The following is a 20,664-nucleotide window of genomic DNA, read 5'->3' on the forward strand; positions in this document are numbered from 1 at the left end:
CGTGTAAGACTTTAGCATAATGTTTGAGTGCTAGGTAGGGTGGCCTACCAAATTGCCACCGGGTTTTATGCACCCTGGTTATGGCGTTCTGAGAGTTGAGCAGAGGAGATAATGTGCTCATGAGTCAGGCTCATTTACACAACGTGCTTTCATCCAATTTGACCTCTGGGCCTTTATTTTCATGAATCAATGTCACAAGAAGCAAAGCAGGATCACCGGCGACCATTTGAATGTGGCTTACTGTATTTGGTTTATTTCCTTCCTTTGCACGTTGCACGCTTCCCCAGTGGCGGTGGTTAATGATGGGCGCTGCCCTCTCTAAACATCGAGAGAAGGAAGTCTACTCAGAACTGTAAAACATTAAGTAATAAAATAGAAACACAGCGAGTGAAAGCAGAATAAAAGGACCCAAACATGTACAGCTAACACAAGCACCAGAGTTCAGTAAACAGGCCGAGTTTGATAAACAGTCCAGGTAGGTAGTTACACAGGTAATCAATCCTCACAAGAAAACTAATCCTAATGGGAGCAGGCAAAAGGCAACAGTCATCCACTAATAAAACACTCACTGTGATATGATTTTCCACCTATAGACATTTAAACAGTTGTACAGTGTGTGCCTTAGTGTTGTAGTCAAGACCACACTAACTAAGACCAAGACATCACAGAGACCGGAGTGCTCAGAGACCGAGTCAAGACCAAGACATTTAGGGATCGACACCAAGACAAAACCAAGAACATAAATATCACTGAAAAATCATCATCTTGTATGCAGCAAGCGTGCCATTCACTTTGTCGTTACACCGGGAATGTTGCGGTTGTAACTGGGGGATAAAAATCAAACGGCAAATTAATTGAAGTTATTTGTTCTTTTAGAAAGAAACGTTTTCCTTCTTATCAAAGTAACAACGTGGAGAAATAGTACTAAGAACATGAACCGACCTTAATCTGACCCACCTGCATGAAGCATTGCACTTTTTAGATAAACCAGCTACCATAGCCATGGCCCTCAATGACCGCACCACAGCAGCCACAATCCACGCATCTGTCAGACCACCGACAAAGAAACAACAATTTTTACTGTCTTTTGACTTACCATCTGAACATTTACGGTGCCCTCAAAATCATAATATTCAAACTAAAACACTCCTGCTGCATCAGCAAGGGTCGTCATGATCCAAATCCAGAGAAAGATCTAATCCAAACACATTACATCTATTTTACGATTTGAAAGTGGAAGCAGATTCATGTTTATGGATTATATCGCCATAGTTTCTGCCGAAGTTTGGGGGAGAGATTTCTGACATGGTGCTTAAATGTAAATGATCTGTAGCCAAATACCAAGATTATTTATACACAGTGACCCTATAAATAGAGCTAATATTGTCGGTGATTCACTAGAGATAATCAATATCTCTGGCTTTGGAGAAGATCATGAATTTGGTTTTGTTGGCATTAAGGATAATCCAAGGCTGATTAATGCATTCTGAAGACTTAATAGCAAGTTGCAGTGAGCTGCACAGAGTCTGCAGGACAATGCAAAATAGTATCATGAGTTTAAAGATGAATATTACAGTTCCTTATATAGAAAATCTTGTTGACATAGATTGTAAATAAGACAGGGCCTATAAGTGATCCTTGCGGAACACCTTGTGGAACATCTTGTGGACAAAAAGAAGATGAACGACCAAATTTAGATTACAAACAAAAGGAAATATGGCACATCGAAATACTAAGTAAGCTACTACATGTGCTCAAATTGTTGTTTTCTAAAAGGTCACTGAACAAACTTCAATGAGATAAAGAGGACACCATTTATTTTAAGGTGATCCACTATTGAGGCCACACAACCCTTTTTTTTACTTAGCCATTCTTCGGAATTGCTCCTGCAGGTTGATTTCTTTTTCTGAAGTGTACCATAAAGATGCTTTGCATGTGGAACATGCAAATTCATATCCTTAATAACCTAGAGCCCAGAGGACACCATCAGAGAGAAGACGCAGCAAAACACCTTCAGCTCTAGCTACATTGCTGCAACCATGAAGAGTACGATATTCTTTGTCTTCATCTGTGCAGCTGTTGACGGTTCAGGAAAACACCATTCTTTTCCTCATAAAATGACATGGTTTGAGGCTCAGGCTTACTGTAGAGAGCATCACACTGATCTGTCCTTTGTTAGTAGCGAGAGAGAGCAAGAAATGCTCCAAACTGCTGCAGGTGGAAGATTCAGGGTTGGATGGATCGGTCTCCACCAAGATGCCGTCAAGCGCTCTGTCTGGAAGTGGTCAGGAGGTGGAGACAGCACATACTTTAACTGGGCTCCTGACCAACCAGATGACTTCAAGGGAATTGAGAATGTTGTAATTCTTAAATCTGATGGAAAATGGAACGATAGGAGACCATCAATTTTGCTGCCTTTTTACTGCTTCAGTTTAACCGCAGTGGAGGTGAAGAAGACCTGGGAGGGGGCTCTGGAGTACTGCAGAGAGACTCACACTGACCTCACCACCCTGCAGTCTGACACCGAGCAGCTCCTGACTCTGAGCGAGATCCAGCACAAGCGCATCACTGACAGGGTTTGGATTGGCTTGCGTTTTCTTGGAGACCACTGGTTGTGGGTGAACGGTGACCCAATGGTGTACGAGAACTGGCGCAAAGGAGATCAGGAGCACCAGTGTCCTCTCAGGAAACGCTGCGGGGCTCTAACCAAAGAGGGACACTGGGAGAACTGGGACTGTGGGGAAGAACTCCACTTCATCTGCTACTGAGAGATTCAGCATTTCATATTGGGTAATACAGCTCTAACTGTATGATTTCTACATCGAATAGAAATGTCTAGCAGAGAAAGATGTTTTTTTTTCTTCTCTTAAAGATTATTGTGAAACTTAATCTAAACTCATTTTGCTGTTATAAAGAAACATTATGATGCTTTTATAATTCCTTTCTTAGAGGTTAGTTCCATTCAGTCATTCACGAGGTTGAATGTCTGCGTCTGTCATTTCTTAAGCACCATACCTTCACTTGTTTTGTCATTGTGTGCTATACTCACTCTTTTAAGATGTTATTTAACAGGGGAGCCTTTGTAATCCCGGTTTTGAGACTTGTATGTTTGAAGTTTAATTAAATGTTTAAAGGAGCAGTCTGTAAGATATCTACTGAATGAAATGATAAAGTGAGCTTACTATATGATCAGACATTAATGAAACATGTTGAAGTGCTGGCTTCTCTGACAACAATGCAGCAGCCAGTATGTCCTCCTCCTAACTTTAGATTCTGCTCCTGAATGCTCTGGATTTGTTTGGAGCAGAGAAGGTAGGCGGTTCTAAGGCGACCCCCCCCCCCCCCCCCCCCCCCCCCACACGGCCGTTTTGGACGCCCCTCGGTTTGCCAGATATGAGAGCAGTTATCAGGTCAAACCAACAGGTGTTGCAGCAAGAGAAGTGGTTCAGATAGAAGTGATTGTACCCGACCTAAAAAGCCTCTGCATGTTTCTAATAAGCTCCACGAGCAGAAACGTGCTCAAACTAGGATCAATATTGGAGATGCTTTTTGAAAAATGGAGAGAGGTTAGAACACAGAAAGGTTTACAGACCCATGCAGAGCTGGATAAACACTGAAGCTACAGAGTCCACCACATGGTGACCTGAGTGAGCATCGTCTCTAGAGAGGAGGGCGGGGGGAGACAGCTCTCTACAATGTTTTTAATTTGGACTGCAGTACCCATTTTAAACACTAGGGGTCAGAGTTACATATTGCTCCTTTAAATAAATACATTTTTTAACTAGACTTTTAGAAATGTTCATGATGAGCAGACTTTAAGTTGTCTGAACTTTACTTATCTCATATCCTGACTGTTATTTAAATAATTTGTGTATTTGAAAATTATTATTGTGTTTTGTGTTTGTGCATATTAATATGAAATACTACTGTGATGACTTTGGAATCCTTTTTAGAATAATACTAATGACTAAATATTTTGGAAACCTAAACTTTGTGGTTGTGTTTGTATCTCTAATAAATTCCCCGTCTCTGATTAAAGAACGTCGCAGGAGAGTCTTTTGTCAACAGAGCTGTCAATCATAACATTACATCCGCTCTTTTCTGCAGCAAATCATTTCTTAAAACTTCACTTCTCAAAAAGCAGTAACACAAATCAACAAGATAAGAACTAGCTATCAGGACAGTTTGAGAACATTTTATTTGACAAGTATGTAAAGTTTCCATCATGTTAACATGGACCAGTCAGCAGGGGGCGCTCTATATTTCTGTCTCCACTTCTCCAGAGCTCTTGTACTGTCCATTCTTTATACAGACTATGGTTTCATACTGAGGCTGTCAAACGATTAATTTTCTTAATCGTGACTAATCGCTGAATTTCTAAAGTTAATCAAACTTTTAGAGACGTTTTTAAAATTATTTTGTATTTCAAAACCATTAATGAGGTAAAGCCATTCTTACCAGTGTCTTGATTTGGTAATCAAATGAATGCAAATTAGTCATCATCTCGACATTTCGATGTATCATTTGAATAAGTGCTGCACTGCGACTCCAGTGTGGTCTAAAACCAGTATGCAAAATACATGTGGTCTTGGGGTAAGTGAGACCCCTTGGTTGACACTTAAAACCCCCTGAAAGCCTCAACAGCGAAAGGTTAGCAAACTATGACCTAATGTTACCCAGCCGGACAACCTTCTTTGGCATCCTCGCTTACGTTACTCTCGATTAAAAGGTACAGACTTGGTGATCGTCAAGTCCGGGAAATATGTCAAAGAGAGAGCAAAATTCATTACTTTCTAACCTTGGATTCACTTCTAAAAACATGAATCCGAATGACACCGAAAAAATAGCGGGAACAAGCGCTGTATAAAGAGACTATAAAATGTCTTGTGGTACAACTTATACGATTACAGAATAATTATCTGCATAAACATGAATTAAAGTACATTTCAGATAAAACAAATACCTTGTTGCACCACTTGTCATGAAAAGAGGTTCTTGACTCCTTTAAAGTTCTTATGAAGTGTCTTTCACCGTCTGCTTGAACTTCAGACATCGGTGGTAACAGTCTTATTTATTTATTTATTTATTTGTTAGAGACAGTGCATATTAATGAACAGCTGTAACAATTACAGCTGTAAAAATGCCAGATTATAGCAGAAGTGCTAGTTTCCATCTGTTGTCCCTAGGCAGGTAACAGAGAAAGACAAATTACAAATACAAATACAAAGGCACAAGTGACACAAGACAATAATAGAGGTTAAAGGTTAAAGGTGGTCACAGACTTGGTTTTCTTTTATCCACTGTTTGAGGTGTGTTTTGAAGGATGCATATGTTTGTGAGTCTCTTATTGTGAGTGGGAGAATATTCCAATATGTAGTTAATTTGAATGACAGAACAGTTTATCCGAATGTAGTGCGTCTGTATGGGACCTCACAGTCTCCCCGGGCTGTGGCCCTGGTGCCGATCCCACTGGCAGACTTCAGCTTTATAAAGTCCTTCCAAGGAGGAGAATCAAGTCCGTGCAAAATTTTATATATAAAACATGCATTTTTAAAATGAACAAAATTATGAAAATTTAGTCAATTATGTTTATCTAAAACAGTGCAATGGTGAAACGAAAGTGGCTTTTTGTCAAAGAATTTTATGGCCTTTTTAAAAAGAGATTGTATTGGTTTAAGTGTTGTGCCAGCAGAAAGTGACCATGTGGTTATACAGTATTCAATATGTGAAATTCATGCATGTCTGCACAAATTTGCGGGAGGTAATGTGTGCTCACCGTACATGTCCGTCCCTTAGAAGGAACTTTAGTTCCACAAAGAAACGTAATTTTATAACAGTGTTTTTAACCTCTTAGCTTAACATCCATGAATTATTATTTATTTATCTAATACATTCAGTTATGAGAATATGAAATCATTTATGACTCATGAACTTGAAGTGTTACGTAACAACACTTAAAGTTAGGATGCCTCGTATGTAGGAAAGCAAAAAGCTTGCCGGTCTCAGAAAAGGGACCAGGTACACACCTTAGCAGAGGAGTGGATCAATAGTGAAGTTACGGGCCTTGATGCAAGAAGGCTACGGAAAAAATTCTGCAAACACAGGGCTTGTGGCTGGTGCTTAGGCCTATTTCACACCAGGGTTGTGTGCCCGTGCGCTCGTGTAGGCTGTGATGTGATTTTCCACCTATAGACATTTAAACAGTTGTACAGTGTGTGCCTTAGTGTTGTAGTCAAGACCACACTAACTAAGACCAAGACATCACAGAGACCGGAGAGCTCCGAGACCGAGCCAAGACCAAGACAAAACCAAGACCAAGACAAGACCAAGACCATGAATATCACTGAAAAATCATCATCTTGTATGCAGCAAGCGTGCCATTCACTTTGGCGTTACACCGGGAATGTTGCGGTTGTAACTGGGGGATAAAAATCAAACGGCAAATTAATTGAAGTTATTTGTTCTTTTAGAAAGAAACGTTTTCCTTCTAATCAAAGTAACAACGTGGAGAAATAGTACTAAGAACATGAACTGACCTTAATCTGACCCACCTGCATGAAGCATTGCACTTTTTTGATAAACCAGCTACCATAGCCATGGCCCTCAATGACCGCACCACAGCAGCCACAATCCACGCATCTGTCAGACCACCGACAAAGAAACAACAATTTTTACTGTCTTTTGACTTAATAATAATCAATAATAATAATAATAATCAATATCTCTGGCTTTGGAGAAGATCATGAATTTGGTTTTGTTGGCATTAAGGATAATCCAAGGCTGATTAATGCATTCTGAAGACTTAATAGCAAGTTGCAGTGAGCTGCACAGAGTCTGCAGGACAATGCAGAATAGTATCATGAGTTTAAAGATGAATATTACAGTCCCTTATATAGAAAATCTTGTTGACATAGATTGTAAATAAGACAGGGCCTAGAAGTGATCCTTGCGGAATACCTTGTGGACAAAAAGAAGATGAACGTCCAAATTTAGATTACAAACAAAAGGAAATATGGCACATCGAAATGCTAAGTAAGCTACTACATTATCAATATATTAACCTGATGTTTAGCTCCTGCTGATTTTCATTAAGTTTATATTCCCTCTGTCCTTATTACATGTGTTGACCAGCTGTCACTTTAATGTTGCCTGAGATAATAATGAACCAGAAAGCTGTATGAAGTTACCTTCAAGCTAGCACGCATTAGCCTACTCTCAACACCTTTACCTATGGCTACCAAACGGTTAATATGATCAGACAGGATGTTTAACAGAAAGGCTGGCTGGCTAACCAGACTTCAAATCTTTCCACAGTGTTTTCACAGAAAAATAACGTCATGTAAATTAGCCATGTGCTGCACATTGACTCGTTGAATCAGGTTTCATGCTTCTTGCGGTCGGCGCGGCCATATTACGCAATTGCGGCCGTCGAGAGGAGGGTCCGCGGAGTGTCTGAGCGCCCAGCCGCGCACCTCCAAGATTTTGTAACAACGCGGACAGGTTCGCGCCGACCGTGTTGCAATGATTGGCTGCAGGGCCTGGAAGTACTTTATGTGGGCCGTGTTGAGCGCTGAGCGCTCTGACTGCAGTCAGTATGAAACGTCTCAACGTTTGCAGGGACCGTGCTCGCCGGCCGCAAGAAGCATGACAGCTCGCGTCATAGACCCCCCCCCCCAGAATATTTTTAATGCAGATCTCAATTAATCACACAGATGCCCTATTTGGGATCCAAAACGGCGAATTTCACCGAAAGGTGACAAGTTTGCACCCCTGTAATAAGCTCCACGAGCAGAAACGTGCTCAAACTAGGATCAATATTGGAGATGCTTTTGAAAAATGGAGAGAGGTTAGAACACAGAAAGGTTTACAGACCCATGCAGAGCTGGATAAACACTGAAGCTTCAGAGTCCACCACATGGTGACCTGTGTGAGCATCAACTGTAGAGAGGAGGAGGTGGGGGGAGACAGCTCTCTACAATGTTTTGAATTTGGACTTCAGTGCCTGTTTTAAACACTAGGTGTCAGAGTTACATATTGCTCCTTTAAATAAATATTCTTATAACTAGATTTTTTGAAATGTTCATGATGAGCGAACTTTAAAGGAATACTTCCCCCATTTGCATTAAGCTTTGTATCATTAGAAACCTGGTAGTATTTTTGAATGGTTGTGCATCCCGCCCTCATTTTGACCTGAGACGGGATATCTTTGTATTTTTAAGTCTGAAAAGGAGCCTCCGATGACGCAAAAATCTGTGGTGTCGGTGCTCTCACTGTTTGCCTATGGACAAGGACATAGAGTCCGTTTTCTGCCAGGAGTTTTCAAGATTCCAATTTCTTCTGGAAGAAATCTCGGAATCAGTTGAGGAAACAGCCGTATGTGTTGTAGTATATGTCTGTAAATAAAGCCCCAGCTTCAGTGGGAGTGGCCTGCGGAGCTGTGCATTCTGGGAGTTAGTGTCTTTCATCCACATGAGCCATAAAGACACTTTCTGCCTTTTCTCGGCCAAGAAGGCACCAACCTAAAATTTATTTCACATTTCTACTACATATATGACCCAATGTCAATAGATTCATGTTTCAACGGGTGAAATATTCCTTTAAGTTGTCTGAACTTTACTTATCGCATATCCTGACTGTTATTTAAATAATTAGTATATTTAAAAATTATTATTGTGTGTTGTGTTTGTGCATATTAAAATGAAATACTACTGTGATGACTCTGGAATCCTTTTTAGAATAATACTAATGACTAAATATTTTGGAAACCTAAACCTTGTGTATGTGTTTGTGTCTCTAATACATTCCCCGTATCATAACTTTACAGCTGCTCTTTTCTGCAGCAAATGGTAAATGGACTTGAACTTCTTTAGTCCTTTTCTAGTCTTCTGAATACTCAAAGCGCTTTTACAGCAGAACACTGCAGAATAGTATCATCAGTATAAAGATGAATATTACTGTCCGTTATAGATGAGACAATCTTGATGACATAGATTGTAAATAAGACAGGGCCTAGAAGTGATCCTTGTGGAACACCTTGTAGACAATAAGAAGATGTAAGTTCAAAGTCAAAATTTAGATTACAAACAAAAGGAAATATGGCACATCGAAATGCTAAGTAAGCTACTACATGTGCTGAAATTGTTGATTTTAAACCAGGTCCGCCTCTGACAAGGAGAAAACAGCCAATCAGAGTTAAGGATTTTGAGATGGCCAATCAGATATCAAGGTGAACCCTCTGGACAAGCCCCTGTCTCAGGCCGAACCAAGTGACAAATGAAGCGGTAGTGGTATTGCAAAAATAACTGCAGTTCCTCAAGTGTCCACTGAAGGGCTGCTCCAAAACACCCAGAAGTCCCATACACACCCCGTATTAAAATGTCTGTTTTGAGAGCAGGAATAAACATGTTAACAGCCTGGTTCAAACAACGAGTTTGGTCTGAGTAGTTAAAATCTTTATCAGCACACTCTGTAGATGGGTTGGATTTGTTTTTATAACTCAACCGTTTAGATTTTATAAAGGATACGAGTTATGCATCATTAGGGGCGTGACTGATCTAAATGCAAGCGGCTGCATTTTAGGGTTTTTCAGGCCGCCTCAGCTCCAGCTCTTTGCACGTTGTTAGGTTGACCGAAAAGTTTGATAGTCAGCATTTCCTATATGACAACCCCTATGGACGGGCTTCCAAAACAGCCCTTCATAAACCAATGGGCGACGTCACTCAGACTCTGACCATGTTTATACAGTCTATGGGCCTAACCCAAAGAGTCCACAGCATCACTGTGCACAGCGTCCTTCCTGATCTGCTCCAGCACAAACATCACGCAGCACACACAGGTCTTTTAGCTTCTTCTTGTAAGGGTGGTGATATAAATTTGTCAAAAAATTGCTTTTAAACTACTCAGATCTTTTTTTTAAGTAATAGATAACGTGTCTGTGAAAAGGGTCACTGAACACGATTTAGTTTTCTGAAGTCTACCGAGAAGATGCTTTGCATGTAGCACATGCAAATTAATTTCCTTAATAACCTAGAGCCCCAGAGGACACCATCAGAGAGAAGACGCAGCAAAACACCTTCAGCTCTAGCTACATTGCTGCAACCATGAAGAGTACGATATTCTTTGTCTTTATCTGTGCAGCTGTTGACGGTTCAGGAAAACACCATTCTTTTCCTAAAGAAATGACATGGTTTGAGGCTCAGGCTTACTGTAGAGAGCATCACACTGATCTGTCCTTTGTTAGTAGCGAGAGAGAGCAAGAAATGCTCCAAACTGCTGCAGGTGAAAGATTCAGGGTTGGATGGATCGGTCTCCACCGAGATGCCGTCAAGCACTCTGTGTGGAAGTGGTCAGGAGGTGGAGACAGCACATACTTTAACTGGGCTCCTGACCAACCAGATGACTTCAAGGGAATTGAGAATGTTGTAAATCTTTTACCTCATGGAAAATGGAACGATGGAAACCCATCAGATTTGCTGCCTTTTTACTGCTTCAGTTTAACCGCAGTGGAGGTGAAGAAGACCTGGGAGGGGGCTCTGGAGTACTGCAGAGAGACTCACACTGACCTCACCACCCTGCAGTCTGACACCGAGCAGCTCCTGACTCTGAGCGAGATCCAGCACGAGCGCATCACTGACAGGGTTTGGATTGGCTTGCGTTTTCTTGGAGACCACTGGTTGTGGGTGAACGGTGACCCAATGGTGTACGAGAACTGGCGCCAAGGAGATCAGGAGCACCAGTGTCCTCTCAGGAAACGCTGCGGGGCTCTAACCAAAGAGGGACACTGGGAGAACTGGGACTGTGGGGAAGAACTCCACTTCATCTGCTACTGAGAGATTCAGCATTTCATATTGGGTAATACAGCTCTAACTGTATGATTTCTACATCGAATAGAAATGTCTAGCAGAGAAAGATGTTTTTTTTTCTTCTCTTAAAGATTATTGTGAAACTTAATCTAAACTCATTTTGCTGTTATAAAGAAACATTATGATGCTTTTATAATTCCTTTCTTAGAGGTTAGTTCCATTCAGTCATTCACGAGGTTGTGCATATTAATATGAAATACTACTGTGATGACTTTGGAATCCTTTTTAGAATAATACTAATGACTAAATATTTTGGAAACCTAAACTTTGTGGTTGTGTTTGTATCTCTAATAAATTCCCCGTCTCTGTTTAAAGAACATTGCAGGAGCCTCATTTGTCAACAGAGCTGTCAATCATAACATTACCAGTGTCTTGATTTGGTATTCAAATGATTGCAAATTAGTTATCTTGACTTTTAGATGTATTATTTGAATAAGTGCTGCACTGCTACACCAGTGTGCTCTAAAACCATAACTTGCACGCACATGGTTTCCACTTTTGTATGAGACTGGCATCCTTAGATCCAAACATTTATGGATAATGCCTCCTAGTGTCCAATACAAGGAAGTGCATGTTTTTACGGATGGCTTGAACTCTGATAGAAACCACTTGTAGCCATGGGGGAGAGGATTTTGGCATCCTGCAGTTTGGAGTATGGTAGCTTCTGAATTGCAAAGTGCCTCCACAGTCTGACAGTATACGGTCCCTTCTCAGTAGGCCGATATTTGTTCCTACTTCGTCTGATTCATTCAGTTTGGAAGTGGTGTCATTAGCCCTCCTCATGTTTGTGACACTCCAACTCAGATGTGAATGAAAGAAAACTTTGCATTGCATGTAAACGATTTAAGAACTTAACATTTGAAAGCCGCGTTACCCGAACCGGCTGCATCCATCCTCGTTTGTTTTGATTTGGAGGCGCACGTGAAGTGACGTTTTACATTTAATTTCGCACAGCATTGTGGGTGTTAAAATACAACTACTTTCCTGATAGGATGCATCCAAACCATACTGCACCAAACCCGGAAGTTAGCATCCATGCTGAAATGTTCAGTCTACTGAAGTGGACCCAAAAAATGCCCACTTAATGACCACGAGGGGTCAGTCTACTGAAAAGTCTGCACTCCATCCTGAACTGTGGCTTTTCGAAAAGGGCCAGTGAGTTTGGAGAATATGAAACCGATAGAGGATGACTGTGTATAATGTTTAACCGTATTCAACCAGAATAACAATACTCAGATTCAGAATTTGTTAAAGTAGATAAACAAGTTGTTGTTTTTTTTCAATTATTTTATTTTAATTCATTTTACCCCAAACAATAGACACCATGCAGGCAAGACAGTACCAGCAGCAGTAACATATATCTTTAACCCGTCTTACAACAGCACCGTACTGACATTCACATTCCCCCCCTGTCCCGAGCCCAGTGCAGAGCAACATCTAGATGTCATCAAATTCATGTAGAGACAAGAATAATAATAATAGTAATAATACTAAAAATACTGAGCTAATGATGAAAGAAAGAAAAAAAAGATAAAAATAAACAAAAAGATTCACACACAACAACAACAACAACAACAACAACAACAACAACAATTAATAAAAAAAATAAAAAATAAATAAAATAAAACCAAAAGACATAATCATGGTAACACTTTGATAAATTAATCAAATTAGGCTTCTACTTGATCCCCCATTATGGGGATATAATCTATAAAACGACCCCAAACTTTTTGGAATTGCATTTGTTGTCCTTTCACATAATACATGATTTTCTCAGGTGTACAATACGATAGCAATTCTGACCACCACTGCTTGATTGAGGGAGGGGTTTCAGATTTCCAGTGGCATAAAATGCATTTCATTAGCTGCAGTCATAGCCAGTAGGATAAGTTTCTTTTCATGCTTGTCAAATTTTATCAGCACTGTAGCATCGCCCAGAATAGCCATGCGGGGGTTTGGGGTCAGCTCTTTCAAAAATATTTTGGAAAGTTGGTCAAATATAAAGTTCCAGTAATCATTCAGTCTTTCACAATTCCAAAACATATGTATTAGGTCCCCTGTTTGATTGTTGCACCTAGGGCAGCAGGGAGATGTCTCCTGACTGAACTGATAGAGCCTATGTGGTGTGTAATATATCCTATGAAAGATGTTAAATTGGATTAATCTGTGTTTTGTATTAGTTAGGGTTTTTGGAGTCTTTTGGAGTAGGGACTGCCATTCATGCATTGAGTATTCATACTGAATGTCGTTTCCCCATTTATTCTGGAGTTGGATCATCCTATCAGCTTTCTGTTCGTTATTTAATACTGCGTACAATTTAGAAATGAGGCCCTTCTGGGTGCTGGTAGTCCTAAACATTTTCTCTATCGATGTTTCTGCAATATAGGGGAAGCTGGGGCTTTTAATTTTGACCCAGTTCCTTATTTGCAAGTATTTATAAAACTTATTAGGTGGTATGTCAAATTTTCCCCTGAGGTACTTAAAATCTGCGAAAACATTTTGATTGCACAGATCTCCAATCTCTTCAATTCCCTTAAGTTTCCAGTCCTCAATGATTCTGTCTCTGCTGTCTTTAGGGACAAGTGGATTGTTCCACAGGGGTGTGCTCTTCACCAAGGTGTTCTGAGACCCTATAAGTTTAAATGTTTCTTTCCAGCACTTAAATGTGTGATTTATGACCCGGTTTGTAGTAACAGCTTTAAGGTTTTTGACGGTTTCAATAAACGGTATTGAATATAATGGGGTAGGATGCGTTATATGCTTTTCCAATTTGGTCCATCCAGGGGTGGATGCTTTCTCATTGTTAAGCCAGCACCAGATGTTGCAAGATTGGCTGGCCAGGTAATATAACCTGAAATTAGGTAGGTTCAAACCTCCTTTGTTTAATGGAGCTTGCAATGATGATAACTTAATCCTGGCACGTTTTTGAGACCACAGAAAACTAGTAATTAATTTGTTCAATGAGATAAAAAAAAACTTGATGGACAATTGAGTGGGATTGACTGGAACAGATAAATAACTTTCGGCAAGACAGTCATCTTGACGATGTTAACTCTGCCGATTAATGAGATGGGTAAATCCTTCCATTTATTTAAGTCCATTTTAATCTTTTCAAGAATAGGCAAGTAGTTTTTTTGGTATATTTGATTCAGGTCGTTGGGTATTTGAATTCCCAAGTATTTGAGGTTGTTTGGTGTCAGTTTAAAGTGAGATGCAAGTGTTCCCGAGTTACAGGTAGCACCTTGGTTCAGGGGCATGACTTCACTCTTCTCGTAGTTAAGCTTGAAGCCTGATATTGTACTCTACTTCTCTAATATTGTGAGCAGTTGAGGTACAAACTTTTCTAGATGTGTAATATAAATTAATAAATCATCCGCATATAAGGAAAGTTTGCTTTCGCATGTTCCGGTCTGTATACCACATACCTCCCTGTTAGAGCGAATTGCCACAGATAGGGGTTCAATGGCCAAGGCGAATAAGAGAGGGTAAAGAGGGCAGCCCTGTCTTGTCCCCCTTCCCAGCTGAAATGGCTTGGACATAACTCCATTTGTCAGAACCTGGGCTTTGGGAGAGTGATACATGATTTTAATATATTTTATGAAAACCTCACCAAAGTTCATGTGCTTCAGCGTGTGAAAAAGATATTCCCACTCGATTCTGTCAAATGCCTTCTGTGCATCCATAGAGATAATGAATGTAGGATCTTCTGAACATTTAGCAACTTCGATGATATGGATTAACTTTCTGATATTGTCTGCACCCTGTCGCTGTTGTATAAATCCTGTCTTGTCTTCGTGGATAAGGTGTGTCATCACGCCCTCCAGCCGTAGTGCTACCAGTTTAGAGAATATTTTAAAATCCACATTTAGCATTGACAAAGGTCGATAAGAGTCACATAGTTGTTTGTCCTTAGACATCTTGGGAAATACATTGATGGTTGCCACTTCTAGGCTTGGTGGTAGTCTTTCCCTTTCTAGGCTTTCTTTAAGCATCTCCATCAATGGTTGAATCAGTTTGTTCTGGAACTGTTTATAAAAATCGGTCGGTAGGCCATCTGGGCCAGGGGCTTTTACTGATTGCAAGCTTTGAATTGCCTTACTAAGTTCTTCCAGCAATATTTCATGATCAAGACTACTTTTTATTTCTTCTGAGAGCTTAGTTACTTCTATATTTCCCAAAAAATCCTCACACTTTTTGTTTCTACCTATTTGGTTTTCAGATTTGTACAGACTGTGACAGAAGCTTTCAAAACATTGATTTCTCTCATCAGGCTTGTTTACAATGTCGCCATCTTTAGTTCGTATTGAATCTATTATTTTTGAGCTTTCCTCTTTTCTGATTTGCCAGCTAAGAAGTTTACCAGTTGTATCTCCTTTTTCATAGTAGTGATATTTAGTTCTTGCCATATTTGCTTCTGCTTGTCTAGTGGTTAGATTGCAATATTCAAGTCTTTTTTTTTTTTTTTTTTTTAGCAAATTGGCTATTTCAGCTCCATTGACTTCTGCGTGCTTTGTTTCCAGTTCATGGATTTCTTGCTCTAATATATTTAAGTGTTGTCTGCTGATTCTTTGTTTATGAGAGCCATAAGATGTGATCTGTCCTCTTAACAAGGCTTTCAGAGCTTCCCATATGGTGCTTGGGGAGGCAGAGTTGGTGTTGACCTCCAAAAACTCATCAATTTTGTTTTCTATAAAGACAACAAATTCAGGATCGTTAAGGAGGTATGGTTTAAATCTCCATCGGTGAGGTCTGGGGCGCTCTAAGTTTTGTCTTACTCTCAATTTTAAAGGACAATGGTCTGATAAGGTTGCCGCCTTATATTTACATAGTATTACATTGTGAAGCATTGTTTTGGATATTAGGAACAGATCTATTCTAGAGTAGCTGTTGTGTGCTGCTGAGAAGAATGAAAATTCTCTCTCCAGTGGATTAAGTGTTCTCCAAGTATCCACCAAGCCCAGATCATGCATACCTTCCCTGACAGCCTTAGCTGCAGTGCTTAGTGGGAGGGGGTTCTTGTTTGTTTTATCCAGTGAGGGGTTAAGAGTCAAATTATAATCCCCAGCCATAATAGATTTTCCATAAGTCTGTGCAGCAGCTAATAGAATGTCTTTAAAAAATAGAGCATCGTCATTATTTGGGCCATAGATATTAATAAGTGTGTATGCTTCTTGAGTTATATCACATTTAAGTATTATCCATCTCCCAGTTGAGTCCTTTTCCTGGCTAAGCACTTTCATTGTTATTTGCTTGTGGAAAAATATCAATCAATCACACATTATATTCGTTCATTACTTATCTTAAAGATGCTTGCTCTCCGTGGGTTTTTTCAGAAGATTACGGCCCATTAAGGTTGTTCGAACTTCTGTGCAGTTTCTGCAGATTGGAATTCTCTGGTGGCTCCGTTGTGCACCACTCGGAGTGTAGCAGGGAATTTCATGTGGTAGCTCAGTTTCTTGCTGCGGAGGGTCCGCTTCACGTCGTCAAATAGTTTCCGTTGGTTCATCACCTCCGGGCTGTAATCCTGGAAAAAGTATATTCTGGTCTTTTTCTCCCCGTACTGAAGCTCTCCCTTTTCTCGTGCCAGTTTCAAGATGATGTCTTTGTCCCTTTCGTCGTTTTCAGCCTGCTGGAGTTTTTGTTTTACAAGCGCCACATCTTTATCCAGGTTGTTAATTGATTCAGATGCCATTTCAATGTTGTCTTGGTTGGCACTTATACGTTCTTGCAGCTCCTCTACCTGTTCACTGAGCGTGGTCAGGGAGCCTCTAATCGGTTGCTCTGAATGACACTCGTTTTCTTATCAAATTGCAGGAGCAGCTCCGTTTTACTTTCCTGAACAGCCTTCCATAGAGTCTGTAGGGTTATATCAGCTGGATCCATGTCGGCAGCTAACCGCAGTCTGAGTGATGCTTGGAATTGCAGACACCTGCTTACTTTTGCAATTGTTTGTAGGCAGTGGGGCCGATTAAGCAGTTTGTAGCAGAAAATCAGGAAATAAGCGAGAAATATGTAAATAAAAAAAAACGAGCTACGGTAAAAATAGCAATTAAGTCGTCCTAGTAGATGTTTCTGGGTAGAGCATGAATAGTATTTTTTAAAGCATACTGTGGAGGGTCCTGTGCACACTGCTCACACCTGTGCGGCCATCTTCTGACAGTGTTTTAATCAAACAAACTCACTTGACAATCAACACAGGAAACTGAATCAAAGAAAATAGCTTGTTAGCTAGTTAGCAGCCTGTTAGCTAAGCAAGCACCAGAAATCCTTTCACTTGATACTTGTCTGTCTTTTAACAATGTTACATGCTTCATGCATCCATAACAACTGAAAAATGTACGGTAATGACATGACAGCATATGTTGTTAAATTTGAAACTTTTCAGTAGTTAAGGACGATAATGAAATGGGTTGTTTATCAATTTATCATTAACTGATGTTTAAAAACAACGCACTGTAAATCAGTCTATCTTTTCTGCCTCTTTAAAGAGCAATATGTAACTCTGACTCCAAATTCTAAACATCATAGAGAGCTGTCTCCCCCCCCCCCCTCCTCTTTAGAGTGGATGCTCACACAGGTCACCATGTGGTGGACTCTGAAGCTTCAGTGTTTATCCAGCTCTGCATGGGTCTGTAAACCTTTCTGTGTTCTAACCTCTCTCCATTTTTCAAAAAGCATCTCCAATATTGATCCTAGTTTGAGCACGTTTCTGCTCGTGGAGCTTATTAGAAACATGCAGAGGCTTTTTAGGTCGGGTACAATCACTTCTATCTGAACCACTTCTCTTGCCCGCTTCCATCTCTGCAACACCTGTTGACCTGATAACTGCTCTCATATCTGGCAAACCGAGGGGCGTCCAAAACGGCCGTGTGGGGGGGGCCTTAAAAGCGCCTACCTTCTCTGGTCCAAACAAATCCAGAGCATTCAGGAGCAGAATCTAAAGTTAGAAGGAGGACATACTGGCTGCTGCATTGTTGTCAGAGAAGCCAGCACTTCAACATGTTTCCTTAATGTCTGATCAGATAGTAAGCTCACTTTATCATTTCAGTCAGTAGATTTCTTATCAGATTGGACCTCTATTAGTTAGCTATTGCAGACTCTATCTATGAAATATCATTAGAAAGTGAGACTTGGAATGTTTTGGGAATTTTTTTTGTGAGCAAAAACAAAGACGTAGTGTGTCCTTAATGATTGTTGTGCTTCAGCGTTGCTGGCTCTGTAAGTAGCTCAAGGTGCCCGAGTGGAATATGGACTTTTTCTTTGTGTCCCTCTGAGGCTGTTTTCCGTCTTAGTTTTGAAAAAAACATTCCCTCTATGTGTCATGAATTTACTCACGTACCCTCACATGCACACATGCCCTCATGAATGCACACTTTGGTTTATTCATAGCCTTCATCTTATTATGTTGAGGGCGGGAAATGACAGAAGCAACATGACATGTTTGTCTAATTCCTCCATTTGAGTATGAAATTCATCATGAAACTGAGCTCATTCATACGGTGTATGGTTTAAGATAGCTCTGTTTGTAAATGTGGAATATGAAACAACACAGTGGCTTTTTTTTAATTCATGGTGATGTACATGCAGTCATTCACTTTTTCCCTGTAGAGCTCATAGACTGTATATAGTACATGGACGTACTGTCTCAGTGACGTCACCCCTTGGTTACTGAAGTGGACTTTTGAAGCCAATCTCTGGCGGTCCCTATATCTCAAAGTAGCTTTCCGTCAAAGAGCTGCAGCTGAGACAGGCCTTACTCCTAATTTCCACATAGTTGCACCGCCACTCTCCTCTTTCCACATGACGCAACGTGGTCCGTCTCCGCAGCGTCCCAGAAGTAAGTAAGTAAGTAACACTTTATTCTTATACTTTTTAATCACGGTCAAGGAAAACATTTGCACAAACACACACACAAAAGTAGGCACAAGAAAGGGTTTTTGGTCTGTACAGGTGGGTTTTTAGATGAAGTGCCACTCAGCCCTGCTCCATTTCAAATATGCAGCGAGTCTATTTTCAAAGGAGCTAGCTGCAAGCACACGTCAAGTTTAACACACTAGATCGACCAGGACAGGAAGTCAGACGAGGAAACACACAGCATCCGGTCTTTCAAAATAAGACGTAATATACGGACTTCTGATTGTTTGTTCCATCACCTCATCAACATAACATTATGACTGTATCTGTTTGGTGTTTCTCTGTTGGGGGTGCGGATGTGCATACGGGTTGGAGGCTATATAAGTCTGTACTTAGAAATTATTGTTAGACACACACAGTCAGACGTGCACACACACATGCAGTGCTGCACTCCCCCGCTGGCTCAGCTGATCCCATCTCGCCTCTGTAACGCCTCTTACTGCCTCCGACGACAACACAGAGGGGGATCACTTCGTCTCTCCATTTACAACATTCATATTTAAGGTGAAACGTCACAGGGAGGTAAATATCGAGCCTTTGAAACGGCGGACTGAATAGGGCTGTTACCACACACGCGTTTAAGTGGAATCGTTTTTTTTTGTTGTCTTTTAAATCTCCATCAACAAGACAGAATAAGCCTTACTCATCTATTCATTTAAGAGTCGAAGATCAAAGATGTTGAAGTGCATCATCTTTTCTCATCCGACACACCATGTAGCAACGAGGTGTAGTGCCAGAAATATATTCAATAACCTTAATTATCAAAAAGCCTTTTCACTTCATTTCCTCCATTAATTGAAATCTGATGAGCTTCAAAGGTTCTGATTTGCTGTCATGCCTGCCTAATGCTTCCAGTTACTCCAGCCAACACACATTTTTTTTTCACTGTTCCTTTTGGACAAAAATGATGCTGTGAACCTTTCAGGCCAGACGCTCCGAGGAATGAAAGGGCTCTGAGGGAATTCTTTACTGCAGCTGCAAAGGGAGCAGATGGGTGCAGGGTAAGGAAGCTGGGAGGGGTCATTCATCTTCATAAGACCCTCGTTCCGTCGGGTTCGGAGCATGCAGAGGAAGAGGAAACACGGGAGAGGGAAATAAAAGAGGAAGGGAGGGTGCGGAGGGATGTGTGGGTTATCTGTAAATGCTGCAGACTGAGATATCTGTGTAAGCATGTGTTGTCAGGTTGTTGTGCGTCTCCAAGGATACCGGGAGAAAAGGATGTGAGCATGAATTGATGGATGGGAAAGAGGTAAAGGAGGAAAATAGCAAGAAAGAGAAGGGCTGCAGTTGGGAACAGATGGCGGAGGGAGTCAGGAGTATTGAAGCAAACATGTATAAAAATAAAACATGGGTTCCATTCAGTTCAACTTTATGGCCTTTCAGTTGCACATGCACATGTTTATTGTTAATCTACAATGTCAATTTGAGCGCCTGTGGTAGCTAGAAAACATTCCCTTTAATTTGAAATGAATTACATGCCGCGTGAGTAAAACTATGGTATTCATAAAAAGCTTTAAAGGGGACATATTGTGAAAAATCCACTTTTACAGTGTTGTTGAACATATGTTTTGATAACCTGAGTGTCTACTGACCCACAAAATGTGAAATAAACCATCCAGTCCTTTGTTTGTGGTCTGCATAAGTCTTACAACACAGAGAAAAATGCTCCGTTTCAAATGTGCTCTCCTTGTGATGTCACAGTGGGATTCTGGTAAAAAAAAATCCCCTCCCCTCCCCTGGTATCTCCACCCATGGACTCCACCCCCAGCCAAGACAAAACTTTTGCACAGGTCGGCCATTTTTATTCTCTCTACAGAGGAGTGATGTCTACTGGGAAAACTCAGGGGGGGTTCATTGCATTTAAAGAGACACACACACCAAAACGGAG

The 20,664-nt window shown here is 40.7% G+C and overlaps 2 protein-coding genes across 2 annotated transcripts in view; one reads left to right on the forward strand and one right to left on the reverse strand.

Moving 5' to 3' along the window:
• Nucleotides 1-15,678, reverse strand: part of LOC132992953 (uncharacterized) — a 277,165-nt gene extending 261,487 nt beyond the window's left edge. Inside the window, exon 1 of the mRNA XM_061062568.1 lies at nt 15,668-15,678. The gene's annotated coding sequence lies outside the window, so the exon portion shown is untranslated. The remainder of the gene's footprint in view (nt 1-15,667) is intronic.
• On the forward strand, nt 1,899-3,203 carry LOC132954918 (macrophage mannose receptor 1-like). The gene has a single exon (XM_061027437.1). The coding sequence runs from the start codon at nt 2,040-2,042 to the stop codon at nt 2,766-2,768; it is 729 nt and encodes a 242-aa protein (XP_060883420.1). The 5' UTR covers nt 1,899-2,039; the 3' UTR covers nt 2,769-3,203.
• Nucleotides 15,679-20,664: the final 4,986 nt, after the last annotated feature.

This window comes from Labrus mixtus, chromosome 2, assembly GCF_963584025.1.
Source record: "Labrus mixtus chromosome 2, fLabMix1.1, whole genome shotgun sequence".
In the NCBI taxonomy this organism is placed as follows: domain Eukaryota; kingdom Metazoa; phylum Chordata; class Actinopteri; order Labriformes; family Labridae; genus Labrus; species Labrus mixtus.